At 52.5% G+C, this 26,327-nt stretch overlaps 2 protein-coding genes across 11 annotated transcripts; one reads left to right on the forward strand and one right to left on the reverse strand.

Annotated features, from left to right (window-relative positions):
- Nucleotides 1-117: 117 nt before the first annotated feature.
- Nucleotides 118-9,285, forward strand: MBD6 (methyl-CpG binding domain protein 6). 9 transcript variants are annotated; one of them, XR_004384694.1, is made up of 15 exons: nucleotides 1,937-2,206; nucleotides 3,240-3,303; nucleotides 3,479-3,615; nucleotides 3,913-4,015; nucleotides 4,146-4,308; nucleotides 4,535-5,587; nucleotides 5,761-6,422; nucleotides 6,702-6,855; nucleotides 7,027-7,202; nucleotides 7,329-7,742; nucleotides 7,834-7,901; nucleotides 8,113-8,176; nucleotides 8,316-8,485; nucleotides 8,750-8,813; nucleotides 9,071-9,285. XR_004384694.1 is itself a non-coding variant. In XM_032874568.1 (13 exons), the coding sequence occupies exons 3-13, from the start codon at nucleotides 3,503-3,505 to the stop codon at nucleotides 8,388-8,390; spliced, it is 3,045 nt and encodes a 1,014-aa protein (XP_032730459.1). In that variant the 5' UTR covers nucleotides 118-155; nucleotides 3,240-3,303; nucleotides 3,479-3,502; the 3' UTR covers nucleotides 8,391-9,285. The 9 variants fall into 9 exon arrangements, 5 of the variants coding, with proteins under 5 accessions (XP_032730459.1, XP_032730461.1, XP_032730458.1 ...); XR_004384693.1 differs by having other exon boundaries at nucleotides 8,316-8,813; XR_004384692.1 differs by having other exon boundaries at nucleotides 8,750-9,285.
- A 155-nt stretch (nucleotides 9,286-9,440) lies between these two features.
- Nucleotides 9,441-23,168, reverse strand: DCTN2 (dynactin subunit 2). Of its 2 annotated transcripts, XM_032874574.1 has the most exons (15): nucleotides 22,970-23,168; nucleotides 21,972-22,040; nucleotides 16,354-16,359; nucleotides 13,912-14,008; nucleotides 13,697-13,758; nucleotides 13,284-13,382; nucleotides 12,628-12,788; nucleotides 12,284-12,434; nucleotides 11,890-11,955; nucleotides 11,624-11,662; nucleotides 11,383-11,460; nucleotides 11,223-11,294; nucleotides 10,901-11,003; nucleotides 10,692-10,783; nucleotides 9,441-9,893 (listed from the first exon to the last, which is right to left on the reverse strand). In XM_032874574.1, exons 1-15 carry the CDS (start codon nucleotides 23,003-23,005, stop codon nucleotides 9,807-9,809), a joined length of 1,218 nt encoding a protein of 405 aa, XP_032730465.1. In that variant the 5' UTR covers nucleotides 23,006-23,168; the 3' UTR covers nucleotides 9,441-9,806. The 2 variants fall into 2 exon arrangements, with proteins under 2 accessions (XP_032730465.1, XP_032730466.1); XM_032874575.1 differs by lacking the exon at nucleotides 16,354-16,359.
- Between the last annotated feature and the right edge of the window lie 3,159 nt (nucleotides 23,169-26,327).

Consider the following 26,327-nt stretch of genomic DNA (forward strand, 5'->3'; position numbering starts at 1 on the left):
TCAGAACGCGGCACGCCGGCGCTGGCCCCGCCTCATCCCTTACATCCGCCACTCAGAAGCCTGCGCGGCACCGCCCCCATCGCTCCCTCCCGCTCGGTGGTAGACGCTGTGTTGGACCCGGAAGTGGCTTTGGGTCACGAGGCTTCGCGGAGGAGGTGAGTGAGTCATGCGCGCGCGCGGAGGGGAGAGCAGGAGGGGGAGGGGAGGAAAGGGGGGCGGGGATGATGCAATGTTTGGCAACCGGTGTCTCCGCGCGCACGCGCAGGGGACTACAAGGGTGGTGGGAGGCGCGGGGGGTGGTGGTGGTGTAGGGGCGAGGAGAGGGCGGGGCGCCAGCGCCCGGCTCCCAACGGCCTCAACGGCTATCAACTGTGGCTGCCCCTTTGCTGCCTGCGAAGCCTCAGGGCAGCGTGTCTTGCTCAGGAGTTCTTATTCCGCCTACCTGGCATTAGCCCCTGTTGCACCTTCTCCATAAGGGACTCCCATTTTGCTTGGTTCCCTCCCATTTAATGGGCACAAGGTCTTTTAAACCAACCTCCTTTGAAAGTTTGCATCCAGCCACAGGACTGCCTAACGTCTTCTCGAGTATTCTTCTCGAGAATCTCGAGGTCTTCTCTTTTAGCCCCTTAAATTCCCCAGAAGGGACCGAGGAACTTGAATGCTTTTGATAGTCATTTTCAGCTCCTCGCAGAAAAGCACCCTTAACTTGTATCTTTGTGAAGTTTCTAATGCGCCCTCAGCATGCCAGAATTCATGTCCCTTGCTCAGTGGATGCGATTCGCACTGTTTACCCACCCGTCATCCCCCGCACGCCACGGTGCTCTGGTGCTCTTCACCAAAAGATCAAGACCCGCCCTTTTCACCGGACCAGACGCGCTAGTCCTGTGACTCCCTGCTGTGAGGAGCCAGTGCTCAAGCCTCCTGCCTACTAGGTGCTTGGGCTGCATTAGCGCCCTGGGACATTGGGTGCACTTGCGCGCACAACTGCCTTGGACTGGGTTGTCAGGAGCCCAGATTCTAGCCTCACCTGCCCCCCACTTGCCCAGGGATCCTAGGCCAGCCACCTAATTTCTCTCTGCCTCAACCGTTCTTGTTTGTAAATAAAAGGTAATGAGTTGTGAAGGTAAAATGAGAGAAGTATGAACTTGGAGGGTGCTTCAACAAAAGTGAAAAGCACCACTTAAAATGCAAAGTATTACAAAAATGCAAAGTATTTTTCTTGAGCCATTAGGTAGAAAAAAGATGTCATGTGGCGGCCGGTTACATATACTGTCATACTCTCGTGGGGGCAGCCAGAATTAAATAGTATCTGTCACAAGGTCGGTTGTGGCTGGAAGGCAGGTTTAGGTGGTGGTGTGACAGTGACAGGTCCTTGGCTAGGCCTGCTCCGTTGCTCCAGACCTCCATTTCCCCTTCTGTAAATGGGGGTGGGGGGTGCGTTGTACCAGATGGTCTCTCCTGGCCCGAAGACATGACCAGGTTGTCAGTGACAGGCAAAGGTCATGTGACTTGACAGGCTGAGGTCGTGTTGTGACATGTTGACCTGGGGAGGCGGGTCAAGTCCCAGCACACTAGCCAGGAAGCCTTTGGGGCGGGGCAGTGCAAGTCGCGACTTTCATCTTTTGGGGCCGGCCCCTCCCGGACCTGACATTCCTGACTCCCCCAACAGATTGTGGCTTTGGAAGGGGCCCCTCCCCGGGGAGGGCTAGGATTGGCCACCAGTGGCCTGGGAAGAGGATCAGATCCTTCCGCGGAGGGCGGGGGGGGGGCCGCGTGGGGTGTTTGTTCTCTTGGGGATTAATGGGGGGTTGTGGGGGAGGGGTAGGCGCGCTCCCGCATGCGCACTGCGGCCCCTCCTGTTGGCTCGTCGTTGTCCGCTGGGCGGGGGCCCGGCCCCGCCCCTCTCCCGTCCGGGCAGCGGCGGCGGCGGCGGCGGCTGCGGCGGTGGCGGCGGCAGCGACGACGGCGGCGGCAGCAGCCTGCGCAGTGCCTTCTGGGAACGGAATCCCCAGGGCTGCCCCTGGCCCCCATGGCGCATGCGCGGGAGGCCGCTCGGTGATCCGCGGCGGCGGCGGCGGCGCTTCCTGCTAGGACCGGCCGGGGCCGTACCGGAGGCTCGGGCTCCACCGACCCTCCTCCCACTCCCTCCCACTCACCCTCTGGGCCGCGACTGCGCAGGGCGGGGCCGGCCGAACCATGGGCCGCGGTGAGTGCAGGGCCCGGCCCCCCCCCCACCCCGCCCCTCCCCCTCCCCTCCCCTCCAGTCCCTACCCTCTGCCCCCTCCGCGTCCTCTCGGCCCCTTTCCCTGGCCCCATCCTCACTCCCCCGCCCTCACCTGCCCCCGCGGTTTCTCCCTCTCAATGCTTGACTTTTGCCTTCTTCACCTCCCTCCCCACAGTGCTTCGCCCACCCTCCGCCCGCCCTCTCCCCAAGTTCCTTCCTACTTCGTGCGCCTTCCCCTCCTCCCCAAGCTGAGGGAAGCAGGCTGGGTGACAGGGCGCCTTGTTATGAGAGGGAAAGTTTAGAAGCCGCCAGTGTGGGGTGGGAGCGATGGTGAGGTTGGAGAGGATACTTGCAGGGTTGGGGGGGGGCGTCCCCACATATCAGAGGAGAGTCCCTTTTGGAGCCAGTCTGAAGCCAGTGGGGTAGGAGGTGCTGAATCCCCCTGCTGAGCCTTGGGGAGAAATCAGGAGCTTCTCAAGACTCTGGGAAAAGACAGCTATAATTCCAACCTTTCTTAAGAAAATCCAAATGAACTGGATCAGTGATTGTCTAATGGAGCAGGCATGGGGGGTTCCGTTGGTACCACCCCAGAGGGCAGTTGGGCAATTGCCTGGTGACCTGTGGGGCAATCTGTACTTTTTATATGATCTTCCTAGGGGTAGGGAACAGCAGGGGGCCAGACTCTGGGAAACTTCCTAGTGTCTTGGCATTATGGGAATTTGCCCGTACTCCAGGGTGAAGTCTTCTGTCTCTGATGGGACAAAGGGGCCTTGCCCTTTATGTCTAGGGATTGGGCTCTGATTCCCTGGTCCCTGGGAGTTGAGGCTTTGATCCTCTGCTTCTTAGGGCCTGTATATGGAAAGGATGGTTGCGGACTCAGCCAGCAGATCCCTGAGATCTGTGTATGCACTTACCTCGGAGGGTTAAGGATCTTTCCCTTGAGAGTGTCCTGGGCTTTGGTTCTCTTCTGCGTTGGGCAGGTTTCTGACAGTCTCTTCCCTTTCCTGTGTTGCAGGTGTGGGCTAAGCCGGAGGCCCCGGCTTTAGACTGGACCCCACAATGTTTGCAGAGATGTTCAGGTAGCCATGTGGGATGGCAGCGAATTCTTCATTTCTCTCCCAGCTCTCCAAGGGTTTCTCCATGCCCCTGAGTTCTTTTGGGTCCCCCCACAATCTTTGCCTTCCTGGAGTACTTCCTCAGGTACCCAATGCAGTTTAATCCTCCTAATGCCCACATGGATGTCTGTGTTATCAGGCACGTGGGAGCTGATTACACACAATGAATGGGGGCAATGAGAGCAGTGGAGCAGACAGAGCTGGGGGCCCTGTGGCCACATCTGTCCCCATCGGCTGGCAGCGCTGTGTTCGAGAGGGTGCTGTGCGCTATATCAGGTATGGCTCCTCAGAGTTCCAGAGCTCTGTCCCCAGGCCCTTCAGTGCCTGCGTTTTCTCTCCCACCTCTCCTCTTAGTGCCCAGATCTCTGATACCCTGTTGCTCTCCTCTATTCTTCCTCGGCCTTTCTGCTCTGTATGTCTGGCCCTTTAACTATGTTCTCCCTCTTTCTCTTTCCACATTCTTTATCCTGTGTCCTTCTTAGGAAGGTCTTTGAATAAGGAACTGTCCTTTAGGCATGGTTTTCTGATTCAGTATCAACTGACTCCATCTTTTCTGACCCTGTGCTCTCCCAGCCCAAGTGGCACAGAGCTGTCTTCCTTGGAGCAAACCCGGAGCTACCTCCTCAGCGATGGGACCTGCAAGTGCGGTCTGGAGTGTCCACTCAATGTCCCCAAGGTCAGAGTGGTGAGGGGTGTCAGAGAATACAGGGATAAGCCAAGAGACTTAATACAAGTCACTGACCGTGGTAGCTCTTCTCCCAGTTTCCACTCTCTCAGGGGCCCTGCCCATGACTCCCACCTTACAGGTTTTCAACTTTGACCCTTTGGCCCCGGTGACCCCGGGTGGGGCCGGGGTAGGGCCCGCATCAGAGGAGGACATGACCAAGCTGTGCAACCACCGGCGGAAAGCCGTTGCCATGGCAACTCTGTACCGCAGCATGGAGACCACCTGCTCACACTCTTCTCCTGGTGAGGCTTCTTCACTTTATGGATAACTGAGGAAGACTTAAGGGCCTGGAAGAGGGATGGTGGGAGGAGCTCTATGAGAGGGAGCAAGGAGAAGGGTGGAGTGGGGAGTTGCTTGAGAGGAAGGCACAGGGAGTTTGGGAGTTTATGGGATATGAGATGGAGAAGACAAAAGAAAGTTGTTGGAAGGGAAGCCACAGGCTGACCCTTCATTTCTCATTTATTGCAGGAGAGGGAGCGAGCCCCCAGATGTTCCACACTGTGTCCCCAGGGCCCCCCTCTGCCCTCCCTCCCTGTCGAGTCCCTCCTCCAACTCCACTTAATGGGGGTCCTGGCTCCCTTCCCCCAGAACCACCCTCAGTTCCACAGGCCTTCCCCCCTCTAGCAGGCCCTGGGGGGCTTTTCCCACCACCAAGGCTTCCTGACCCAGTCCCCTCTGGAGGCAGCAGCAGCCCCCGTTTCCTCCCAAGGGGCAATGCTCCCTCTCCAGCCCCACCTCCTCAACCTGCTATCAGCCTCAATGCTCCCTCCTACAACTGGGGAGCCGCCCTCCGCTCCAGCCTGGTGCCCCCTGACCTGGGCTCTTCTCCAGCCCCCCATGCCTCCTCCTCACCACCTTCGGACCCTTCTCTCTTCCACTGTAGTGATGCCTTAACGCCCCCTCCTCTGCCCCCAAGCAATAATCTCCCTGGTCCCCCTGGCCCCCCTGGTCCTGCCACTCAGCCACCAGTGTCTTCAGCCACTATGCACCTGCCCCTGGTCTTGGGACCCCTAGGAGGGGCCCCCATGGTGGAGGGGCCCGGGGCACCTCCCTTCCTTGCTAGCAGCCTACTCTCTGCAGCGGCCAAGGCACAGCATCCCCCGCTCCCCCCTCCCAGCACTTTACAGGGCCGAAGGCCCCGTGCCCAGACACCCTCCGCTTCCCATTCCTCATCACCCCGTCCCTCTCAGCGTCGTCCCCGCAGACCCCCAACTGTACTGCGACTGCTAGAAGGGGGAGGCCCTCAAGCCCCTAGAAGGAGCCGTCCTCGGGCCCCTGCTCCTGTCCCCCAACCCTTTCCTCTCCCTGAGCCATCCCAGCCCATTCTCCCTTCTGTGCTGTCCCTGCTGGGACTCCCCACCCCTGGCCCTTCCCACTCTGATGGAAGCTTTAACCTTTTGGGGTCAGATGCACACCTTCCTCCTCCCCCAACCCTCTCCTCAGGGAGCCCTCCCCAGCCCAGGCACCCTATCCCGCCCTCCCTGCCTGGGACCACCAGTGGCAGCCTCAGCAGTGTGCCAGGTACGTGAGTGTGGTAGAGCTCTTCCTCTTCTGGTGGAAAAAGGCAGCCAAGGCACTTAGGGGAGTTTAGAGAGCTCTTTGGTGGTTTTCTGGGTTGGAGGCAGAAAGGTTGTGTTCTTTGGATGCTGGGAGAAAGGTCCTCCCTTGAGCTGAATTTCTCTTTTCCTTTGCAGGTGCCCCTGCCCCACCAGCTGCCTCCAAAGCCCCCCTGGTCCCCAGCCCTGTGCTTCAAAGCCCAGCTGAAGGGCTTGGGATGGGGGCGGGCCCAGCCTGCCCTCTGCCTCCCCTGGCTGGTGGGGAGGCTCTCCCTTTCCCTAGTCCTGAGCAGGGCCTGGCGCTGAGTGGAGCCGGCTTTCCCGGGATGCTAGGGGCCTTGCCTCTCCCTCTGAGTCTGGGGCAGCCTCCACCTTCTCCATTGCTCAGCCACAGTTTATTTGGTGTGCTGGCTGGGGGAGGGGGACAACCGCCCCCTGAGCCTCTGCTACCCCCACCAGGGGGACCTGGCCCTCCCCTAGCCCCAGGCGAGCCTGAAGGGCCTTCGCTTTTGGTGGCTTCACTGCTTCCACCAGCCCCTTCAGACCTTCTTCCACCCCCTTCTGCACCTCCTAGCAACCTCCTTGCCTCTTTCCTGCCCCTGTTGGCCCTGGGCCCCGCAGCTGGGGATGGGGAGGGATCTGCAGAGGGAGCTGGGGGTCCAAGTGGGGAGACATTTTCAGGTTTGGGAGACCTGCCCCCGCTACTGTTCCCCCCACTTTCAGCCCCCCCCACCCTCATAGCTTTAAATTCTGCGCTGCTGGCTGCCAGCCTGGATCCCCCCTCGGGGACACCCCCCCAGGTGAGGATAGGGGGTGAGTGGGTGGGACAAAACAAGAGGTAGAATCAGGGATGGGAGCTGGGAATCAAAGGCTTTCGCTTTCATGCCTGAGCTCTTCCTCAGGGCCTTTGGGGAGGGCTTAGTTCTTGGCTGGGGGTAGGATGGCTGCAGGAACTGGGTCTGTATTTAATAAGCGTGGCCTACTTCACGTGAGGCTTCAGTAAGATCGTATATGTGAAAGTACTGTACGTTTATAAACTACTTCACACACAGAGTGTCATAACTGTTCTTTGTTCTTAGCCCTGTGTCCTGAGTGCCCCCCAACCTGGACCACCTACCTCCAGTGTCACCACGGCAACTACTGACCCGGGGGCCTCCTCTCTGGGCAAGGCCCCCTCCAACTCAGGGAGACCCCCCCAACTCCTTAGCCCTCTGCTGAGTGCCAGCCTGCTGGGTGAGTCTGAGGGAAAACTGGTGTGAAAGAGAAAAAAAGGAAGTAGAGGAGAAGCTGGATGACTTGGGGAGGAGTTTTTGACCCTGGGGTTAAACCTAAGAGGTAAACAGGGTCTGTTCAGCCTAACCAGGTTGCGGAGGGGAGACTCCTGACCTTCCAGCTTCTCCACAGGTGATCTGTCTTCGCTGACCAGCAGCCCTGGAGCCCTCCCCAGCCTGTTGCAGCCTCCTGGCCCTCTTCTCTCTGGCCAGTTGGGGCTGCAGCTCCTCCCTGGGGGGGGAGCTCCTCCACCCCTCTCAGAGGCTTCTAGTCCCCTAGCCTGCCTGCTACAGAGTCTCCAGGTGAGGGTATGTGTTGGGGGTGAGGGGTGGGGTGTCGGGGACAGAATTTTTTCCCAAATTGGAAGTGGATGTTTGGAGTTAGAGTAGCCAAGGAACCGTATTTGGGACTAAGATTTTACTTTTTGTCTGCAGATTCCTCCAGAGCAGCCAGAAGCCCCTTGTCTGCCCCCTCAGAGCCCCACCTCCACCCTGGAACCGGAGCCTGCCCGGCCTCCCCTCAGTGCCTTAGCCCCACCCCACGGTTCTCCTGACCCCCCAGTCCCTGAGCTGCTCACTGGGAGGGGGTCAGGGAAACGGGGCCGGAGGGGAGGAGGGGGACTTAGGGGCATTAATGGTGAGGCCAGGCCAGGCCGGGGCCGAAAGCCCGGTAGCCGGCGGGAGCCTGGCCGACTGGCCCTCAAATGGGGGGCACGTGGTGGCTTCAATGGACAAATGGAACGGTCCCCAAGAAGGACCCACCACTGGCAGCATAATGGGGAGCTGGCTGAAGGGGGTGTCGAGCCCAAGGATCCATCCCCTCCTGGACCCCATTCTGAGGACCTTAAGGTGAGTGTGGGGTGATGGAGGTTTGGGCTGAAGGGCTCTGAGGAAAGGCTGGGAACACGGTTCCTTTTCCTAATTTTTCCTACACATACAGTCTGTGTTTTCCCAGGTGCCCCCAGGGGTAGTCAGAAAGTCTCGTCGTGGCCGGAGGAGAAAATACAAGTGAGTGTTGGGCCTACCCCAATCCTGGCCTTTTGCTCTTTGATGGTTTATAGAAATGTCTAGAGTGGCTTGACTTTCAAAAAGGCACAAACTTAAATATGGATGGGGATATTATGCCTTTATTATCCGAAAGTAGAAGATTTCCCACTCAAACTCTGAGCTTCACGTGGTGCTTGGGAAGCATTCCTGACCACCCGTGCCCTTACTGCAGCCCTACCAGGAACAGCAGTAGCTCCCGCCAGGACGTCACCTTGGACCCCAGCCCTACAACCCGCGTAAGTGTGTGTGAGGGTGGCGGGGGGGTGTTGTAAGGGATGAGGCAGGAGAAGAGGAGTAGAGGGAGTGGGGAGAAAATAAAAGACTTCCTGATACCTAGCTGTTTGATCACTTCTTTCAACTTCCCCTCTTGTATAGGCGGCTGTCCCTCTGCCTCCCCGGGCCCGCCCTGGCCGTCCTGCCAAAAACAAGAGGAGGAAACTGGCCCCTTAACAGCCATACCTGGAGCTGGATCTGACCCTGATTGGGGAGAGCTGAGTGCTGAGCCTTGGGAGCCCCTGCCAGCCACCTGCACCTGTGGACAGTGGGTGGGGGCACTACTCCCCACTCAGAGCACAAATGCAAGCCCTTCCCCTACAATCCCATCCTGAGCCATTGCAGGGGGTAGGGAAGCTCACCCCCTCCCCCCCAAAGCCATGTCACTGAAAAGGCCTGGGGGGGGTGGTATATGGCCCTCTCCCCACCAGGCTAAGGGGAACACCCCCTTCCCCAGGTCTTTTATTTGTTTAAGTTATTTTTGCACAAATGACTCTTTTATATTTAATTCGACTTCATTGCCTCCCTTCTTGAAGCCAGCAGGCTCAGTTTACAAACCTGTGAGCTACTGTTGGCTGCTGCCCTCCTTCCCAGTGAAAGGTACAAAGCAATAAGCATCATGCATTCCCCCCTCACCCCTCCAACACCCCTCTGCCTCTGGCTCAGGTTGCTCAAAGCACAGATCCCCCTCTTACCCTGTCCCCAGGTTTGAAACACATAGCCTCATTTCAAGGTGTAGCCAGCTTCCCTTTACTTTCCTCTGGGATCTAAAAGGGGGTAAGGGGGCACAGAGAGCCCACTGGGCCTCTCCTCCCACACACACTACACTGCCCCTTCTCCCCCATCGGAACGCTCAGAGACGTTGTGATGATGCGACCGAGGATTATGCAACGTGGTCCAACCGGAGCGGCCAGCACGACCCGCTGTCCAGGGGCTGCCTCCTGCCTTTTCTTTTGTAAAGACGAGACCCTTGGGAGTTTTAATTCTGTTTTGTACTTGCCCTGTGGGGCCTCCACTGCTTTTCTATGGGAGACACTCTTAATTTAACAGATGAGAATATTTTGAAACTCTGGCTCTGACTCTGTACTCATTTTTTCCTTAGTTCTTTAGTAAGAGCAGGTTACAGTTTAAATCCTCTCGTAGCAGAGGGGGGCTGAGGCTGCGTATTAGGCTGTGAAGGTCCGTCTCAGTGCTGCCTCTTCCCCAGGAAACACAGCAGGGGCCACACAGAGTACAACAGCATTTAATGGTCAGAAACAGTTGTACAGAACTGCAACCAGCCACGGGAGCTGTGCTAGAGGACAGGACCCAATCCTGCCCCGCCCCAAGCAAAGCAGTACTGGACAGGAGCTGGCATGTGGCAAGGCCCACGTCCCTGGGGCCTGAGGGGAGACCACTATCTAATGTCCCCCAGCTACCACTCTGTATTCCTCGGAGGAGGGGTGTAAACCCCACATGCAAGAAGACCCCTTTGCCCCCAGTGTCAAATGGTATGGGGATGCAAGAGTTATAATTAAGGGGAAACCCTATGTAAGCTGTTAACAGAGTTCAAGGGGGTAAGGATTACCCCCATTCTCCATCTCCTAAAGGTGCTCACTTTCCCAGCTTCTTCATCCGTTCGTCAATGTTGGCAAAATTCCCCTCAACCGTGGACAGGTTCTCACGCATGGTTTTCTGCACCTAGAAAGTCACAGAGATGTTTTACTCTATCAGGCCCAGGTGCCTGCTTGGGTGAGCACTTGAAGAAATGCTCTTGGAGAAGACAAGAAATGGAAGCATAGCTTCTGGGCCCCAGAGTGGGTATGTGATAGTAGCTGTTTTGGTCTGTTTTATATAATGAGGAACAGGTATGATTTTACTGGAATGAGTTTTACTGGCTCAAAACCATAGAAAACAGCTCTAGAGGCAGAACATATTATACTTTATATATTTCTTCATTTATCTTGATGGTCCTGTGGTGTTGGGTCTCTCCGCTGTAATTCTGCCCTCAGCACTGAAAACAGTGCCTCCAAGAGAAACTAGGACCATGTGCTGGGCACTGCTAAGAATGAAGGTGAAGTTCACTACCCAGTGTCAGAGAAGAGGAAGCGGCAAAACGAGGTTGGAGCCTGCTGTTCATTTCAAAGTCCATACTCCTCCCAGTGTGCTGTGCTCTGGATACAAGCACATCTGGCTGAGGGGAAAGCGAAGCTGAGACTGTAGAGGGACTGGGTAGGTGCTGTAGGAAAAACAGGTTCACTGGAACTCTAACAATTCACTCACAGTATTTCACCTAATCCATACAACCCTGAGGTAGGTACGTTTTCCAGATGGTAAGATGGAGGTTCACAGGTTAAGCAAGTTGTCAAAGGTCCCACAACCACTGACAAACAGTAGAGACTCAAACCAAGCCCCTGCCACATCATGTTATGACCTGGGCCAAGGCAGAACCCAGGCTGCTAGAGAACAGAAGCAGCAGACGAATAAAGGGGCACACACCTGGGTCAGGAGGGTGGTGTTGTCCTTGAGGGAGCTAGCAATCATCTGCTGTGTGGTATCCAAGTGGGTCAGGAGCTGACCGAACTGCATGGCTACAAAAGAAGGTAGGGAAGGTATGGATGATGTCAGAATCCACGACAAGAGGGGAGGAAACAAAAGCTGCCCACTGTCCAATTCCTCTCCCCTCCCCCCGGCAGCAGGCCTCCCACCTTGCTCATGCAGCTGCTTGATGGTGACAAGTCTCTGCACCAGCTCCGGAAGGGTGGAGGCGATGGGGCTCCAGCGCTGTACGGTGTCGTAGAGCTGGTGCACCTGGTGGGGACAGGATGGGGCCCGGAGGGGATGGCCAAGTGAGGTATACAACGACCACCTGGCGAGGGTGGGGTGGGTGAGGGCAGGCCCCTCACTGTCTCAGCTGGTAAGAGCTTACGAAGACAGCACCTCTCAAGCTCAGGTAAGACCCCAGAAGGACTCAGAGAACACGAGGGAACAGGAAAGGGTATGGAGGTGGGGGGAAGGGCTTTTCCTGACCTTGCTTTGTGTATCTGCATCTTCTACAGAAGCTTTATGCTTGGCAATCTCATTCACCTTTCCCAGGACACTCTGAAAACACAGACTTCAAGGTCGATAGGGCACCCAGGGCTTCTGAAGTCCAAGCTACCTGTAATCCAGTTTGCCCTCCATTTAATACCTGTAGCCGAGCCTCCACTTGGTCCAAAACTGCAAGGTCCAGGGCATTCACCTTTGCTTGCAACAGTTCTACAGTCTCCTGGGGGTGGAGGTTGGGACAAAATTCATGGAGGGGAAAGGATCAGACTAGGAAGATGCCACCACGTATTCCACTGGAGGTGATTAATAGACAGCTATGGACCCACAAACCCAACCTCACTATCCCCTCTGTAATCCAACACTCTGGTTCCTTGTATACTCACCATGAGACAGGCTCCCTGCACACCTGCTGAAAGGGGATTCTGGCGGGGAAGAGGAGGAAAGAAATCAGTGGTTCTTGTGTCTCCTCACAATTACTACCGTCTCCATACTACCGTCTCCCATCCTTCCCGGGTCTAGCCGGCAACCCACTGGCTGATCTGATAAATGAAGACCTTCCCACTCTCCCCGGGGTTCTGTGGAATGCTCTGAGTGTCAGGGAAGAGGGCGCAGGATGCAAGGTCAGACTCAGTAGAGGAGAGCACCTGACCTGAGCATCCTGATCACAGCGTACAGTTGCTTCCAGCTCTGTCAGGCGCTTCTCAAGTTCTGCAACCTAGGACAAGGAAGGGAGTGAGACTCGCCACCCGCCTGCCTGCCGCTGCAGCAGGCACTAACATCCCACTCTTCTCTGCTTGTCCGCTTGCCATGCCTCTCCCTCCTCCTCTCCACTCTGCCTAGGGACCACTTGCTCTGGAACACAACCTGATCACATTCTTAAAATCTTAACTGAAAGTAGATGGGTGAGGGAAACATGGAGAACGAAACATCAAGAGGAATCGGAAGCATTCCCAGCACCCTGGTATCTGATCCCCTGGAGGGAGGTAGGAAAGTCTTCAGGGCCATGCTACCCCAGCCCTCCAACCAACCACATACATACTTACTTTGGCAGCTTGAGAGAACTTGTCCTGTTCAGGCCGAGAATGTAGTTCGTAAGTGACAAGGCTACTATCTACAAGAGTCCCACTGGTGGTCTTTCCCCCTGAACCGGTTCCTTTGCTGTTTTTGGTTGCCTCCAGCTGCAGCAGCAGGCGCCTGGGACAGGAGACCAAGTAATAAGACCACAACTTGAAGGATGTGGGCCAGCCCCGCCCTCTCTCATTTCTGCCTTGTGCTCAGCATTAAGGAACAGCTACGGTACCTCTCCCCTTAGTATCCTGGCCAATACCTGACTGAGTCTCCCTATGCCCCAGGCAGCAGTGATTTCCCAACAAAGCAGGACACCCACTTAGCCAGAGCTCCATCAGGGTCAGTAAGGTTGATGGCTGCATCTGGTCCCAGCAGCTTCTCCAGGTGGGAAGCAACCAGCTGCTGCTTCAGGGCGGCCAGCTGTTTAGCCAACACCACGGGGGTCAGCTTCTCTTCAGTGGCGGACTCCTTCACCGTTGCCTGGTATGAAAAGAAGCAGACAACGAGGGGTGGCCGGGGGAATCAAAACCAGAAAAAGGGGGTGCCTAGGTGGCTCAGTTGGTTAAGTGTCTGCCTTCGGCTCAGGTCATGATCCCAGAGTCCTGGGATTGACCTCCGAGTCTGGCTCCCTGCTCAGTGGGGAGTCTGCTTCTCCTGTCTCCCCTTCCTCTGCTCACGCACGCGCGTGCGCACACGCACGCTCTCTCTCTCGTGTGCTTTCTCTCTCAAATAAATACAATCTTAAAAAAAAAACAACAGAAAAAAGGATCAAGGCCCTTAAGAATGGCTGTAGCTGGAAGTTACTAGATGGTTCTTACCCACCTATGGTACTGAATATAGATCTATTTAAACCCCTAAACCTAGGAACCCCAGCTTCCTTACCAAGGAGCCTTGGGAACCTTTTTCCACCTGCTATGAGGTCCTCCTCTGCTATGTAAGTCAGGGCACAAAGAGGAGAAGGGAGTTTACAAGTACCTTGATTTTCTCAACTTCAGCTGTCAGCTCTTGGACCTCGTGCAATAGTCGCTGGTACTTTTGCTGCGGTGTCTCCTTCACTCCCAGGCCCTCTCCAAGCTAGACAGCAAGCACACACAGTGAAGTTAAATCCCTCGGTACAGGGAGCCTCCTCAAGAATTTATCCAAACCCCGAGCTTAGGTTGTAAGGGTATCCCATCCGACTCAGAATGCACAACACCCTGGTACAGAAAAACTGGAGGCCTGGAGACTCCCCAGAGCAAACAGCAGGGGGACTAAGCATCCTCAACTGTATCCTGCTGGGTTTCTCGGGAATCCCAAGGAGAGAAAAACTCAGAAGCCTGACTGTGTCCCTTGATGTCCCTCCTAACCAGGATCACGGCACCATCCCCATCAACACACACACAACAAACCAGCTCATATTCTCCAGATTCATATCCTGTTCTCTTGGTTTTTCCAATACGATCTGAGAAATCTGCCAAGAAAAGAAGATGGAATTGAGGGCCTGATCTAGGCCCAGGGTAGTCACGGTTTCAGGTGACTGTCGGGGCTACCATGAAAGATCTCCATGAAGACCATCTCCCCAAAGCAAGTCACTTCCCCCATCCAGTTTCCAGCCCAGTCTCACCAAGTCCCTTTGTCCCCACTCTCTTGTCTTTGAACTTGTCATAGGCGGCATTGGGATTGACAATGATGTGCTCCACACTTGTGCTCGTCAGCTCCTCCTGCAGGAACAGGGAGTTCAGGCCAGGGGCAGATTCATTCTCACCCTAGACTTCCCTGACCCCGCAAAACCTCCAAACCACTAGAGGAGACTGGGCCCCACATTCCCAAGAGAAGAGAAGGGCGGCTCCACTCCAAGTTGCTGACCCAGGCTCAGCCTAGGAAACGGAAGCTTCCTGGTAAATTTGGAGTCTCAGTTGTATAAATATTAACACCCTGATTCAAGGAACAGAGGTAGCATAACCTCCCCACCCACTCTGCACATAAGCCTCCCCGCCACCCCCCACCCCACCCACTGGGGCCCTCCCAGTTACCTGGCACACACCATGCACTCAGGCCAAGAAACTAGCCTGACCTCTTTGAACCTCCCCCTCCCAAAAGTAAATCTCCTTGTTGCTGAGGACGGACATTTCAAGCTAACCTCCCATCCTTGCTGGGAGGAAAGAGGAAGGGTGGCAGACATTCCAGCTGCTAACTCTGACGGTGAATACGCTGCTGAAGGGAAGATACCAGCTCTGAGATACAAAAGTAAGGCTGGGAGAGTACATGACCAGCAGTCCTGTGCCAAGGCTGCCATTAGGCTGGGGAGTTCAGGGTACAGAGAGAAGAGGCAAGAGATTACTATATATTTTTTAAGGGATGTCTTAGAAGCAATAAGCATAAGCACTACCTGCTTGCCAAAAGGACGCCTAGGTGAGGGCCACGCCTATATCCTGACATGGAAGTAGCCCAGCAGCTTCTCAGAGAGAAGCCTCTCGAAGAGAAGCCGCAGCACCCGCCTCTTCTCCCTGCGCCCTCTGCTCTTGTCTCAAGCACTGAAGCTCTCTCCTTAGCAGGGAGCATGGGAAAGAAAGTAATAAAGAGAGTTTACCCTAGCAGAGTGGTTCCCTCCTTACTAGATACTGCCTGGCTGTTCAGATTCCAGTAACTACACCAAGACCAGGCACTTCACACCACACATCTCCCTCCCTTGTCAGCAGTCCGGCAGCTCTCACTGCCCTCCTGAAAGAGGGGGAGGGAGGCCCGGGGATCTTGTGCTACTGGGGACGACAGCTCCACCTTCTATAGAAGGCAGCTGGCAAAGTGAGTCTTCTTGCCTTTAACTAGAACAACAGCTCTCAACCCTGCCTGTGTATTTGCGCCACTTACAAAATGTAAATTAAAAATAAATTAAAATTAAAAAAAAAAAAGAGGAAAAAAGGCCTGGGTTCTCTGTAGATTTTGATTTCATTTTTGTTCTGGGGTAGGGTCAGGAGAGTAGGGCAGCTGAAAAGCTACCCAGCTGATTCTAACATGCAGCCAGGATTGGACAGAGAGTCTCTGCCTGTGTGTGGGTATTGGGGGTGGGAGCAGGGGATGATAATGGAGAAGCATCATGAAGAGCAGCAAACAGAAGCTCCATCCTTCATCTCTGATTTGCTATTAGAGAAGGAATCAGTGTGAGTGGCAGCTTTAAAAATAGGGAAGGGAGGGAGTAAGGAGAAAACATCAACTTTGACCTTTACTTCTTCTTCAGGGAAGTGCTGAGCAGCTAAAGATTAAGGGAAAACCAAAGGGCTCAACATCCTATGTGCAAGGGTAAGGAAACAACTGAGCCCCAAATTATTCTGTCTTTAATCTTCTCTGAAATGCATGGTCAGAGCACCCACAGGCCAAAGAACTGTGTGGTCTCCGGCCTCCGCAAAGTGTCTGAGGACTCCCAACGAGGAGAGATGACCACCTTCTCTTAAGTTCACACTCCTCCCTGTGATTGCCCCAGTCAAGGCCAGTGAAGTAGAAATCCATTTAAAAAAATCCTCTTAAAAAGACAAATGGGAAGCATAGTCTATAGACCAAGGAAGGAAATTAATCATGGCTGCCATCTATTAATACCCTCATTATGGGCCAGGCACTTTGCTGATGAGAACCTACTTTCCTAAGTAGGTAAGGGGTTGGTTAAGTAGAAAAGGGTCAATGTACAGAGTGTGGGCCTCGGAGGTCCTGGACAGTGGCAGGAATTAACAGCGCTTTCATCTCACTCTTTCCACTTTGGATCATGGCCTGGGTCAGGAGAGCTGCCCGACACTGGCATCCCCTCAGAGCCTCTCCAAGGATGTGGTCCCAGAGACTCAGATGGCCAGCACCCTTTTGTCCTCCAGTGGCACCCATTCCACCAGTGTCTCAGAGATCTGGGGGCATGGGCTGGAGGCAGTGTCACTACAGTGATTCATAAGATGGGAAAAGGCTGTCGCCTGGGGGTGGGGCTGGATAGAGGGATTAAAGATTTAGCAGAGACAAAAGGATAGAGAAACAACTGCCCATCACAGCACACCCCATTAAAAAGCAGATGAAAGGTCAGGCTTCTTACCAGCTCCTTGTGGTTTTCCCCAGAGGTGAGAAAATCAAAAGAGTTAAAAGGAAAGGGAGTGGGGAAATGGGGGTGAGGGAGGGGAAAAAAAAGACAAAATTGTTATTAGCAAATTGTCACATGCACTATATGATAGCTTCAAACACACTGCACCATAGGGCCCAGGGGAGCCTAGCAAAATTTGGGGGCCCAGAAGTTTCAGCTGGAGCCACTACATACCCCAAGAGGAAGACGACCTTGGGACCCTTTCCTCTCTGGTGGTGAGAATGTCATGAAGCTCTGCCATTAGAAGCAATGTAAGATTATCTGAGAACTAGTGAGATGTTGCAAGCTAGTGGCATGGAACAGGAAAGTGGGGGTGGGGGCAGACAAGGCAGAATGTGAAGCAGAGGCTGTGGGGATTCTAAGGACACGTAGCTGACCGAGGGGCTTCTTAGTCCTTCTCAAGGGGGGACTTCATGGTTCAAGTCTCGCTGTCTCTTGGCTTCTCTAGTCTTAAAGAATGAGATGTCTGGATGGTGGAACTGGTCACAATGAGGGTGCCCGCAAGGGTAGCGTGACAGGACTTGAGGTTAAGCAGAACAAAATATGTCAGGAGATGGTGAGTGTCAGGAAACATGAAGCACCCGTTCACTGCCAGAGGAGAGGCAGGGCACGTCCTGGCCCCTCGGACAGTCCAGTGTGTTTGCATCCACCTTGATTAGTTGGTAACTCCCCCCGCAGCCCCAGGGGAACCAGAGCAATTCTGCTATGATGTGTGAACACAAAGAACCCAGAGGATACCAAGATTCACAGCTCCCAGCCCACGTGCAGAAAATGTTTTTTCCACCTTCTGCTCACAAGATTCACAGAGGTTAGAGCGTGGACAAGGGGGAAAGGTGAGAGTACTCCAAAGAGGCCTTCTTTTAGTCCAGACACAGAGACAAGGCTCTCGCTTCTAGGCAAGACGGGTAAAGAACTGCCAGGAGGGAAATCTAGCGTTACGCCCTGCCTCTCCAGGAGCTCTACTGATGGGCACGCAGAATCGTGGAAGCTTAAAGATGGTTATGTATATATGACAATGCGCGGTGGGACAAAGACAAGTGCTTCCTGCCTTAGAGATTTCACCTAGAAATGCCTGAGCCTCCACCTCTCCGTCCCCTGTCTGATGCCAGGGCCCAGCTAAGCCAAGACTCCTGCTTCAGATCAGGGTCAAGGCAGATCCAGACCCTGTGGTCTACACTACTCTCTGCACAGAGGGAGTGTAAGCACTCACAGGTGTACACAGGCAAACACACAAGGGGAGGCACATACACACTCCCTTTCTCTTATTTGCCCCACCAAGCTAAAACCAGCTTGGGAGAAACTCAAGGAGAGAGAGACAATGAGCTGTAAGTTCAAGTTCAAATCATGAGGAACAAGCAGAATGGGGGAAGATAGAAAACCAAAGAAAAGGAAAAGTGGCATATTAGTCTGTAAATTGTATACACCACCTCCAGGTCTGTCCTTTGGGGGCACTGTGGGATGATGAGTTTTTAGGCATAATTCCTATAACCAGGAGTATTAACAGTCACACGGAAACAGTCCACCCAGCCACCTTGACTGGAAAATTCTAAGTGCCCTGATCCCAGGTACCAGTTTACCTGGTACATGACTCCCAGTCCCTCTCACTAATGGACCCCCTGACTCCCCAGGGCTGTTTGGCTAAATGGCTGTGCCTCAGAGGGCAAGACCTGAGGTTCTAGATCAGACAGGAAAGAGGCCACTGCTTCTCTGAACCCGTTAAAGCTCCTTGATAACACTGCAGCCAGGGGGACTTCAGAACCATGCTGACAAGGAAGTTGGAGAATGCTGTAGAAGAAAACTGTCCAGGACGGATCACCATAATGCTGACCATCCACCCATTCCGAAAGGAGGGGTACAGAAACAGAAAGACTCGTGAAAGCACAAATAACCCAAGTTATTACCTTAAAATTACATGTAACACTCCTTTCCCATCCCATTTACTTTTGTCTAAAGGCTTAACACAGGGAACATTAAAATGAGTATTTCCCAGGGATAGTCTACACACAGCTAAGAAGTGATGACTGTGACTGTCCCCCTTGTGCTCTACCCTTGTCTAGAATGGCTAACAGTTACTTCTTTTCTCTTAACTTAATTTCAGTCTGAGAGGAGAAAGCCAACCCCTTCTAACTCTAGACCCTAAATGCCTCATATGCAAAAGCATTCCTAGCCTCCATGTTTCTATTCCATCCTCCATTGGACAGTTTTATTCTGCAGACCTCACAAGGGAAAGAGACAATGACTCATGAATCAGATTTGTACTTCCAAATCTTGATTAATGATTTTTAAACATAAGGCCAGTAGGCCCCTTAATGACCCAGCTAGGGACTCGACAGAATTCAAAATGATTAGCTACAACAACAGTACAGTGACAGAGCATTGCATGCGAGATGGCAGATGAAAAAAAAAACATGCAGAGAAGAAGCATCGAATGGTCTTACTTGTGCAAACTAGTGTCCAGGCAAGGTGGTGAGGAGGGAGGATGGGGGAAGCATTAGGAAAAACTCAGGTAAGTTCAAGAGCGCCAACAGTCAATGAACACAATCAAGCAAACTCTATGGTATCTCAAACTGTAAGGAAGACAACGTACTGTTTATCTCAAGCTGGTGGAGTGTCCAGCAGTATCTACCCTTTGGAGAACAGCCTCTGCCAGGGCCCTGTCAGACTGTGGCTAGGTCATTTTTTTCCCCTTTCGCATGGCACTGGAGACCAGTAAGGCATCAAGGGAGAAACTATAGCCTGTTTCTAGTGAGATTTTCTAAATTTACTCTCCTTGCTCCAGCAGTTCAAAAGCCAGGAGCAGAATGCCTCACAGACCCAAGGCAGACTGCGGGTCCAGCAGGGAGGAAATCCCAGTCGGGAATTAGCTTTCCTGACAAGACATTTTAAGAAAAGTCTCCAAGTAAGCCCATTGTCCAAATCAACCTAGGAGTGTCTGAAATGCAGAGACGAGATTCTCTTACATTGAAGAGGAAAGGGCTAGCGTGTGCTGCTGTCTGGCCCATTTACCTTAGAGTATTTTCCTTCCTGCTAAAACTGTTTTAAAGGAATAGTAGGAAAATCAGGATCATCTTTAGCAAAACTAAAACCTTTTATACTACTTTCCTCCACCATCCCCTCCACTATAGGAACTGCAACTTTTATGATTAAATTAAACTAGCAATGACAATCTTTAAGGGACATTATTTCCTTCAGCAGCTCAGTTTTTTCCACAGTGGAACAATCAGAGGAAGGAGGTTAAAAGACAGTGAGGGTCAACACTCTTTGATTATTCCTTTAAATAAAAATCTGGAGATCCCCCAAAAGGTTCCTTTAGAAGATGGTCATATTGGTTGTCTTCAGGGAAGGGACCTGGGTGGTGGCAGGCAGGAGTGGGAAGAGACTTTTGTTCTATGCACTTATATTATCTATGTAAAAACGAATCAAATTAAAGTTGAAAATAATCTGGAGACTAAGGCAAAACATTCTGTTGCCAGGAGTTAAGGTGACTGAAAACCTCACAGTTCAGCCACAATACTGGTGACATGTTGTCATTAGTGCTACGTCCTGGGAAGGAAGGGGACAGGCTGCTAGTGAGAATTCAGGCATCACAGACATGAGGTTTCTGGACTAAATACAACCCACTTCTCTTCAAGCTGCACATTTACATCAATATTAAGAGCAGGAACGGGACCATTACTCAGCTGACTTCCCGAAGGCTGCCCTCCTAAGGCCCACAGGGACACCCAGAGGCCAGAGACATTAGCTGACATCAGTAAATATCTCAGCGCCTCCCTCCTTCCTGAAGCAGCTGAAGGTCTCCCCACCCTTCTCCCTCCCGCCTAGTGATGAAGATTCATTTAGCTGTGTCTTAGGTGATGGAGGCAACTCGACTCTTCTTGTATTTACCATCCAGCTCCTATGCACTGCTATACCGTCATCCTGAACAATATGCTGCAGGAAATGAATACTTCTGGAATCCCTCCCTATCAGCCATCCCACTAGGTATTACTGAAATAGGCTGCTCAGGCACCGCAGGGAAAAAGAGCCAATCAGGGCTGCACATTCAGGTGCTCCCATGCCTGTCATCTTCTTCTTAAAGAAACATCCCAGGACTTTCAAAAGGAAAACTACGCATGTTATTTTTTTGTTTTGGGAGGGGGATTGCTGTGATACTGCCCATTCGTATCACAGTCAGTGACAAACAGACAACCTGCCGCTTATTATCTCACCATGAAGCTGTGACACTTTATGGGCAGAGGCCTAGGCCAGAGTTGAACAGTCTCTGAAATGGGTCAGAAGACTGAAGTCCTCAGCTTCTACACTCATGCTCTGTGAGGTCAAAGACAGCTTCCTAGTAACATACATCTTAGACTGACAAGTGCACTCCCAGGTCCTCGAGCAATGACAACATCTGCATTATCTCCAGATAGTCAAGCTTGGGGGACAGCCTGACATGCCAGCAAGTACAGAAGCCACAAGGAACACACCACCTAGAGAGGAGACAGGGAAGGTGTTCCCACAGAATAGGAACCACTTCCACATGGGGGAAATCAAATAAGGAATAAGTGAGTACGCCAAGCCATACATTAGAAGCCAGCAGCCAGCATTCTCCAGGACTAACCAGCCCCACAGACATAGCCACAGGACTTGGAGACACACATACGGAGCCTGCTTCCTCAATGTGACCTTAGCCCAGCTCTCTCTAGAATAGAACCTACAACACATCTTGTAAAAATGCTAACAGACCTTTGTTCCCCTTGACACTTACATACAAGTTTTTACCATGCTGATTTCTATTCACTCCATTTTGTTTATTCCATGTTTCCTAAACTGTATGTATCCTAACTCCACCATTAGTCTGGGGCATCCTTAAAGGCAGGGACATTCCTTCCTCTGCATTGCACAAAAACCAACATAGAATGAACACATTCAATCAACATGTTAAGTGGTTCCCCTCATGGTTAAAATGTGTACACAGCTAATTTCTTCATTAGAGTTCTTCTTAGGTCTGAAAGTGCTAAGGGACTCACTCTCTTTTGCTGTAGGAAATATTTACATTCTTCCTCAAATTTGTCTTGCTCTGACTAGATCCCTTATCTTTCTAAAATCTCCACATCACTTCCTCACTCCTTGCTCAATGGATACTGGGTATTCAGGAAAAAGACTATTCCTCTATACTTCAAAATCTAGCTCCTGCTGGATACTGATGAACATGCATCAAGTGAAATATTTTATGAAACCGAAGGCTTACTTCCTAACCTCAATGAGTTTATAGGTGCTCAGTCTTCAGGATTCATTACCATAGACTAGCACCCAGAGGCCTCCCTAAACCACTGGCTCCAAATGAGACTGTCTTGAGATATTTCAACTCTTATTTAAAAAGACCCAAGTCAGGTCTTGTTAGTTGTGATTCCACAGACAGGGCTCTCCTTCCTAGCCTTGTTCACTGGTGGCTGTAAGCCTGCAACCTACATACCTCCCAGGCTGGGTTGGCATACCCGCTTATTGTTGTGGCTCCCCATTAAAGGGAAAGGGTCAGCCTGGTGGAGAGAGGTCAGGGTCCATAAGAGTACTGAAGCAGCACACAGTCTTACCGCATCAAACTCGGCTTGATCATCCTCAGGCAGATCGCTGGTTTCATAAACATCTGGCTCGTTCCTGGCCTGCAGACAGAAGCAGTGACCACCCTACCTCATTACCCAGCATCCACCAATACCCCTGACCCACTCCATTTCAATAAGCTAACAGAGAAGACAGGCTGTGAGGCCAGGATTCTGTCACTTCTCTTCTACCTGTCCAGTGAACTGTATATTAGTTCCCATGTCTTAAAGGAGTGGGAATGACAGAGGGCACAGTTGGGACCTCATGGTAAGTGGTGAGTGTAAGTGATGACAAAGATGTGACCCTGAATCTGAAGGGGTGTGGGCTCTTGGCAATCATTATGCTCGAAGTAGGAGAGCGTTATCTTCCAATTAGGCCCTATACACCGCTACCCTGGCACAAAGGTTGAGAGTGACTCAGTACAAGGTCCTGTGACCCAACCCCCACCCTTGAGAATGCAGACAGGGCAGCACAAAAGGAGGGTACAGGCTGGCATGTGTGGGGTGTGGGGGAGGTGCAGGGGGGCGGAGGCGGGTTTCCCGGGGAGCAGAGTTCTCTATCTGGTACTAGAAGGGTTCTGCCACGGTAACCTCTTCTTTGGCAAGGTGAAGGCCATCACCAAGTGGCCTGGTATGTGTGTTTGGGGTTGGGATGGTGGGGGGAGGGGCCTTATGGGGAGATTCTCCAGACACGGGTGGTGCTGACATGGATGGTAGAAACACTGGGGCTAAAGAGCTCAGCGCCCAGAGACGATTTTTGGGCGGAGAAACCGGCGACTGCAGGAAAATGGGCCTGGTAAGTCATTCCGCGGCCGGGCCAAGTCAGGTCGTAAGAATCCGGAGGATGCTGTGGCCCGTCGGGGAGCCAGAGGCTAGAGCCCTGGGGCGGAGGAGGGGCTGCAGGCGGGAGGGGTCTGGGGTTAGTGTCTGTTGGGGGTCCTTAGTAGGTCGGGGGTGCGGTCCTGGGGAGCCGGGGTTGGCCCTGTACTCACAATGCCGGGAAGGTCGGCGTATTTAGGGTCCGCCATGGCGGCGGCGAGGCGGGGTTGGGGGACCGGGGCCTCGGTGGAGCCGGGGCCGGTGTTCGGGTAGGGGAGAGGCTGGCTCCGGGTCCCGGGCTTAGGCGGCGGCAAAGGGAGCGGCGGAGGAGGTGGAGGAGCAGGAAGTCTCGCGACAGGAATCGTACAGGAGCGAGAAGGGTAAGGCAAAAATCGCGAGAACACCCCGCTACCACACCCCTGGAGAGGCCGGGATTGGCAAGAATGCTGCCAGGGAATGAGGTAAGGCGGGGGGACGCCGCCTGGGATTGTGGGATGTGTAGTCTTGGCCCACTCCGGCTTGGACGGAGAACGACAACAATGCGCCTTGGGAGTTACTTCATACAACTTATTTTCTTTCATTTTTACATCAAGTCTATGAAAAATATCTTGTAATTCCTGTTTTTCAGATGAATACGTTTGGGCTTCTAGAAATTAGTGACTAAATAAAGATAATACAGCCTGTCGTGCTGTGGCACAGAAAGAACTTCAAAAACAATAATTGCAAGTAAAATTTAGTAAGGACTTAGTCATGTTAGGAATGAAAACTTTAAGTAATCTTCTCGAGTTAGAGCTATCAAATAAATATAGGGCACCTAGTTAAATTTGAATTTCAAAGAAACAACTAATAAGGTTTTTTTAGTATAAGTATGCCCCATATCATATGTAGGACATACTAAGACACACACACACACACACATTATTAGCTTTTTAATCTGAAATCCAAATTTAATGGGGCATCTGTTTTTGTTTTTCAAATCTGGCACTCTTATTTCAAGCTCTTAAGTAGGTAAGTGGTGACTGTATGTCTGTTGGAACACCCTCTGTGCTCTTAACAACCGCACTAATAGTTTTCAGACTTCGGAATTACACAGTTCAATAAAATGAAAACAACAGCAACCCTGGGGCGCCTGGGTGGCTGTTGATAAAGCCTGTGCCTTCAGCTCTGGTCTTGATCCCAGGACCCTGGGATCTAGTCCCACCTGGGGCTCCCTGCTCAGCAGGGAGTCTGCTTCTCCCTCTGTGTCTTCCTTCCCCTGTTCATGCTCTCTTCCTCACTCTCAAATAAATAAAAGCTTAAAAACAAAACAAACAAACAAACCCAGCAACACTTTTTGAGGATGGGCATAGTACTGCTACCTTTAAATTTTGCCAACTAAGGGACGCCTGGGTGGCTCAGTTGGTTAAGCAGCTGCCTTCGGCTGGGGTCATGATCCCATCGTCCTGGGACTGAGTCCCACATTGGGCTCCTTGCTCGGCAGGGAGCCTGCTTCTCCCTCTGCCTCCCTCTGCCAGTGCTTACTCTCTCTCTCTCTCTGACAAATAAATAAATAAAATCTTAAAAAAAAATTTTTTGCCAACTAAGTGCATTAGAAAAAGAAAGCCTACTGTTTACTATAGCCATCATTTCTTCCTAGAAAAGTAGGAAGCACATACTCTCAAGATTGAAAGACAATCTTTTGAAATTTAATAAATCTAGCTTTATGAAAAGCTTGCCGCGTTGTGTATGGATGTTTTTTGTTTGTTTTTTATTTTTGAAAGGAGGGGATACCCAGTAAGATTTTTTCCCTGACCCTCCATAGGCAAGCTTTTTTCTTTTCTTCCTTTCTTTTCTTTCTTAAGACAAGCATATTTTGAAAGTCCATTAGGGCTGCCACCCTGGAGCCCCTGGGGGCCTGAGTTTGGGATGTTTTCCATAATGTTTCCTGAGCTTGCAGGATGCTGCAACACTTAGAAATAGTGCCAAACCAAGTGACTGGAGAGATGCTTGTGTTCCGGAGTTTGGAACTCATTGTCATTCTATGCATACTCCCCTGGCTCCTCCCCAAACCTCTACCCAGCTTCCTACAGAGTCTTACTGCCTTCCCAACCAGTTTCTTTTCTTTTCTTTTTTTAAGATTTTATTTATTTGACAGTCAGAGATCACAAGCAGGCAGAGAGGCAGGCAGAGAGAGAGAGAGAGAGAGGGAGGAAGCTCCTTGCTGAGCAGAGCCAAAGGCAGAGGCTTAACCCACTGAACCACCCCTGCGCCCCTTCCCATCCAGTTTCTTATTCTGGATGAGTTTCCTTCAGTTTCCTTAAAACTCAAGGTGGGTAAGAGATATAGGCCCAACGTGTGGAAGCCCTCATCTGAGTTCTGAGTGGTTAGTTGTCTGGTCAGGCCACCATTCTCTCACTCTTGCCTCATAGTGTCCGAGTGACCTTACACAATTGCTAGGCAGAACCTCCATCCCCTCCTCCCTTCTTCCATCATCACGCTCCTTCCCTTGGCCTAGAGCCTCAACTCCTGCAGTCCAACTCTCTATTAGCCAGCAGAGGCCTGTGACGTGGAGAAAAAAATCAATTTGGCCAGCTTCTGGGTGGTTCTGCCCAGGGTCTGCAGCAGGAGTCTGACCTGAGGGGAGAAAGGACAAAGAATCTCTAAGGCTTGGCCTTTTCTTTTCTTTTCTTTTCTTTTCTTTTCTTTCTTTCTTTCTTTCTTTCTTTCTTTTTTTTTTTTTTTGCTAGGGAAGAGGGAGAAGCAAGGTAAGCCCTGAGAGAGGGGCTGGGGTGTTGGGACTCTGTCCAATGGTAATTTGGACAGGAAACACACTTACATAGGCGCTGAAACCTGTCTGAAACCTAAATGCAGATGTCTGCCCTACTGGTTCTCTCTCAAAGCCCCTGTGGCCTTCCCTATCCCCATCATTACTCCCCCTTCACTGTTTTCTGACTCCCTTTCTCTTGCAAAATCTCCTGCCCACCTGCATCTGCAGCCCCAACCCATCAGGCAAAATGAGAATTTTATCTGTGTCTGAATTCTGATAGCCCAGAATCCGAGTTTGCCTTCCTTCACATTGGGGACCTGGTGTGTATACTGGGGAGATAGTGCACCTTTGGACCTAAAAGGGGAAGGGAATTATAGCCTTTCCCCTGACACTGCTGGCAGCCGCCCTTGAAAGTTGAGTGGGTTGGGAATCTGTGTGAGGGGGTTGGGGATGGGGAATGAGAAGTGTGCTCTCAATGTGGAGAGGATGGTGACAGGGGCGGGGCGGGGGTGGGGGAGGAGGGTGTCCTGGAATAAAAGGGGTGGAAGCGCAGTCGTCTCTCTTCCCTACCCAGGCGACAGGCCCACCTCAGCCCCCTCACCCCTTCCAGAGGGGTGGAGTCCGAGGGAGGGGCAGGCCGTGGAGGTGGGAGGTGGGATGCGGAGAGGGACTTGGGTGGGGAAGGGGTGAGGGCGAGGTTAGCTAGGAGCGTCAGGGGTGGGGGAGGAGGCGAGAGAAACGGAAAGGTGCCCCAGCTGGTGGAAGCCGAGCGGGAGGCCCCCCGC

The sequence above is a fragment of the Lontra canadensis genome, unplaced genomic scaffold (assembly GCF_010015895.1).
Source record: "Lontra canadensis isolate GAN:19392208 unplaced genomic scaffold, GSC_riverotter_1.0 scaffold53, whole genome shotgun sequence".
NCBI classification, from domain to species: domain Eukaryota; kingdom Metazoa; phylum Chordata; class Mammalia; order Carnivora; family Mustelidae; genus Lontra; species Lontra canadensis.

Coding starts and splice junctions, on each gene's coding strand:
- DCTN2 (XM_032874574.1), bottom strand. CDS start 23,005: ATGGCGGACCCTAAATACGCCGACCTTCCCGGCATT. Junction 12,435..12,627: donor CCTGATGGAGCTCTGGCTAA/GTGGGTGTCCTG, acceptor CTCCTGTCCCAG/GCGCCTGCTGCTGCAGCTGG. Junction 11,663..11,889: donor GCTGTGATCAGGATGCTCAG/GTCAGGTGCTCT, acceptor CTTCCCCGCCAG/AATCCCCTTTCAGCAGGTGT.
- MBD6 (XM_032874568.1), top strand. CDS start 3,503: ATGAATGGGGGCAATGAGAGCAGTGGAGCAGACAGAGCTGGGGGCCCT. Junction 3,616..3,912: donor GGTGCTGTGCGCTATATCAG/GTATGGCTCCTC, acceptor GTGCTCTCCCAG/CCCAAGTGGCACAGAGCTGT. Junction 7,902..8,112: donor GGCCGGAGGAGAAAATACAA/GTGAGTGTTGGG, acceptor CCCTTACTGCAG/CCCTACCAGGAACAGCAGTA.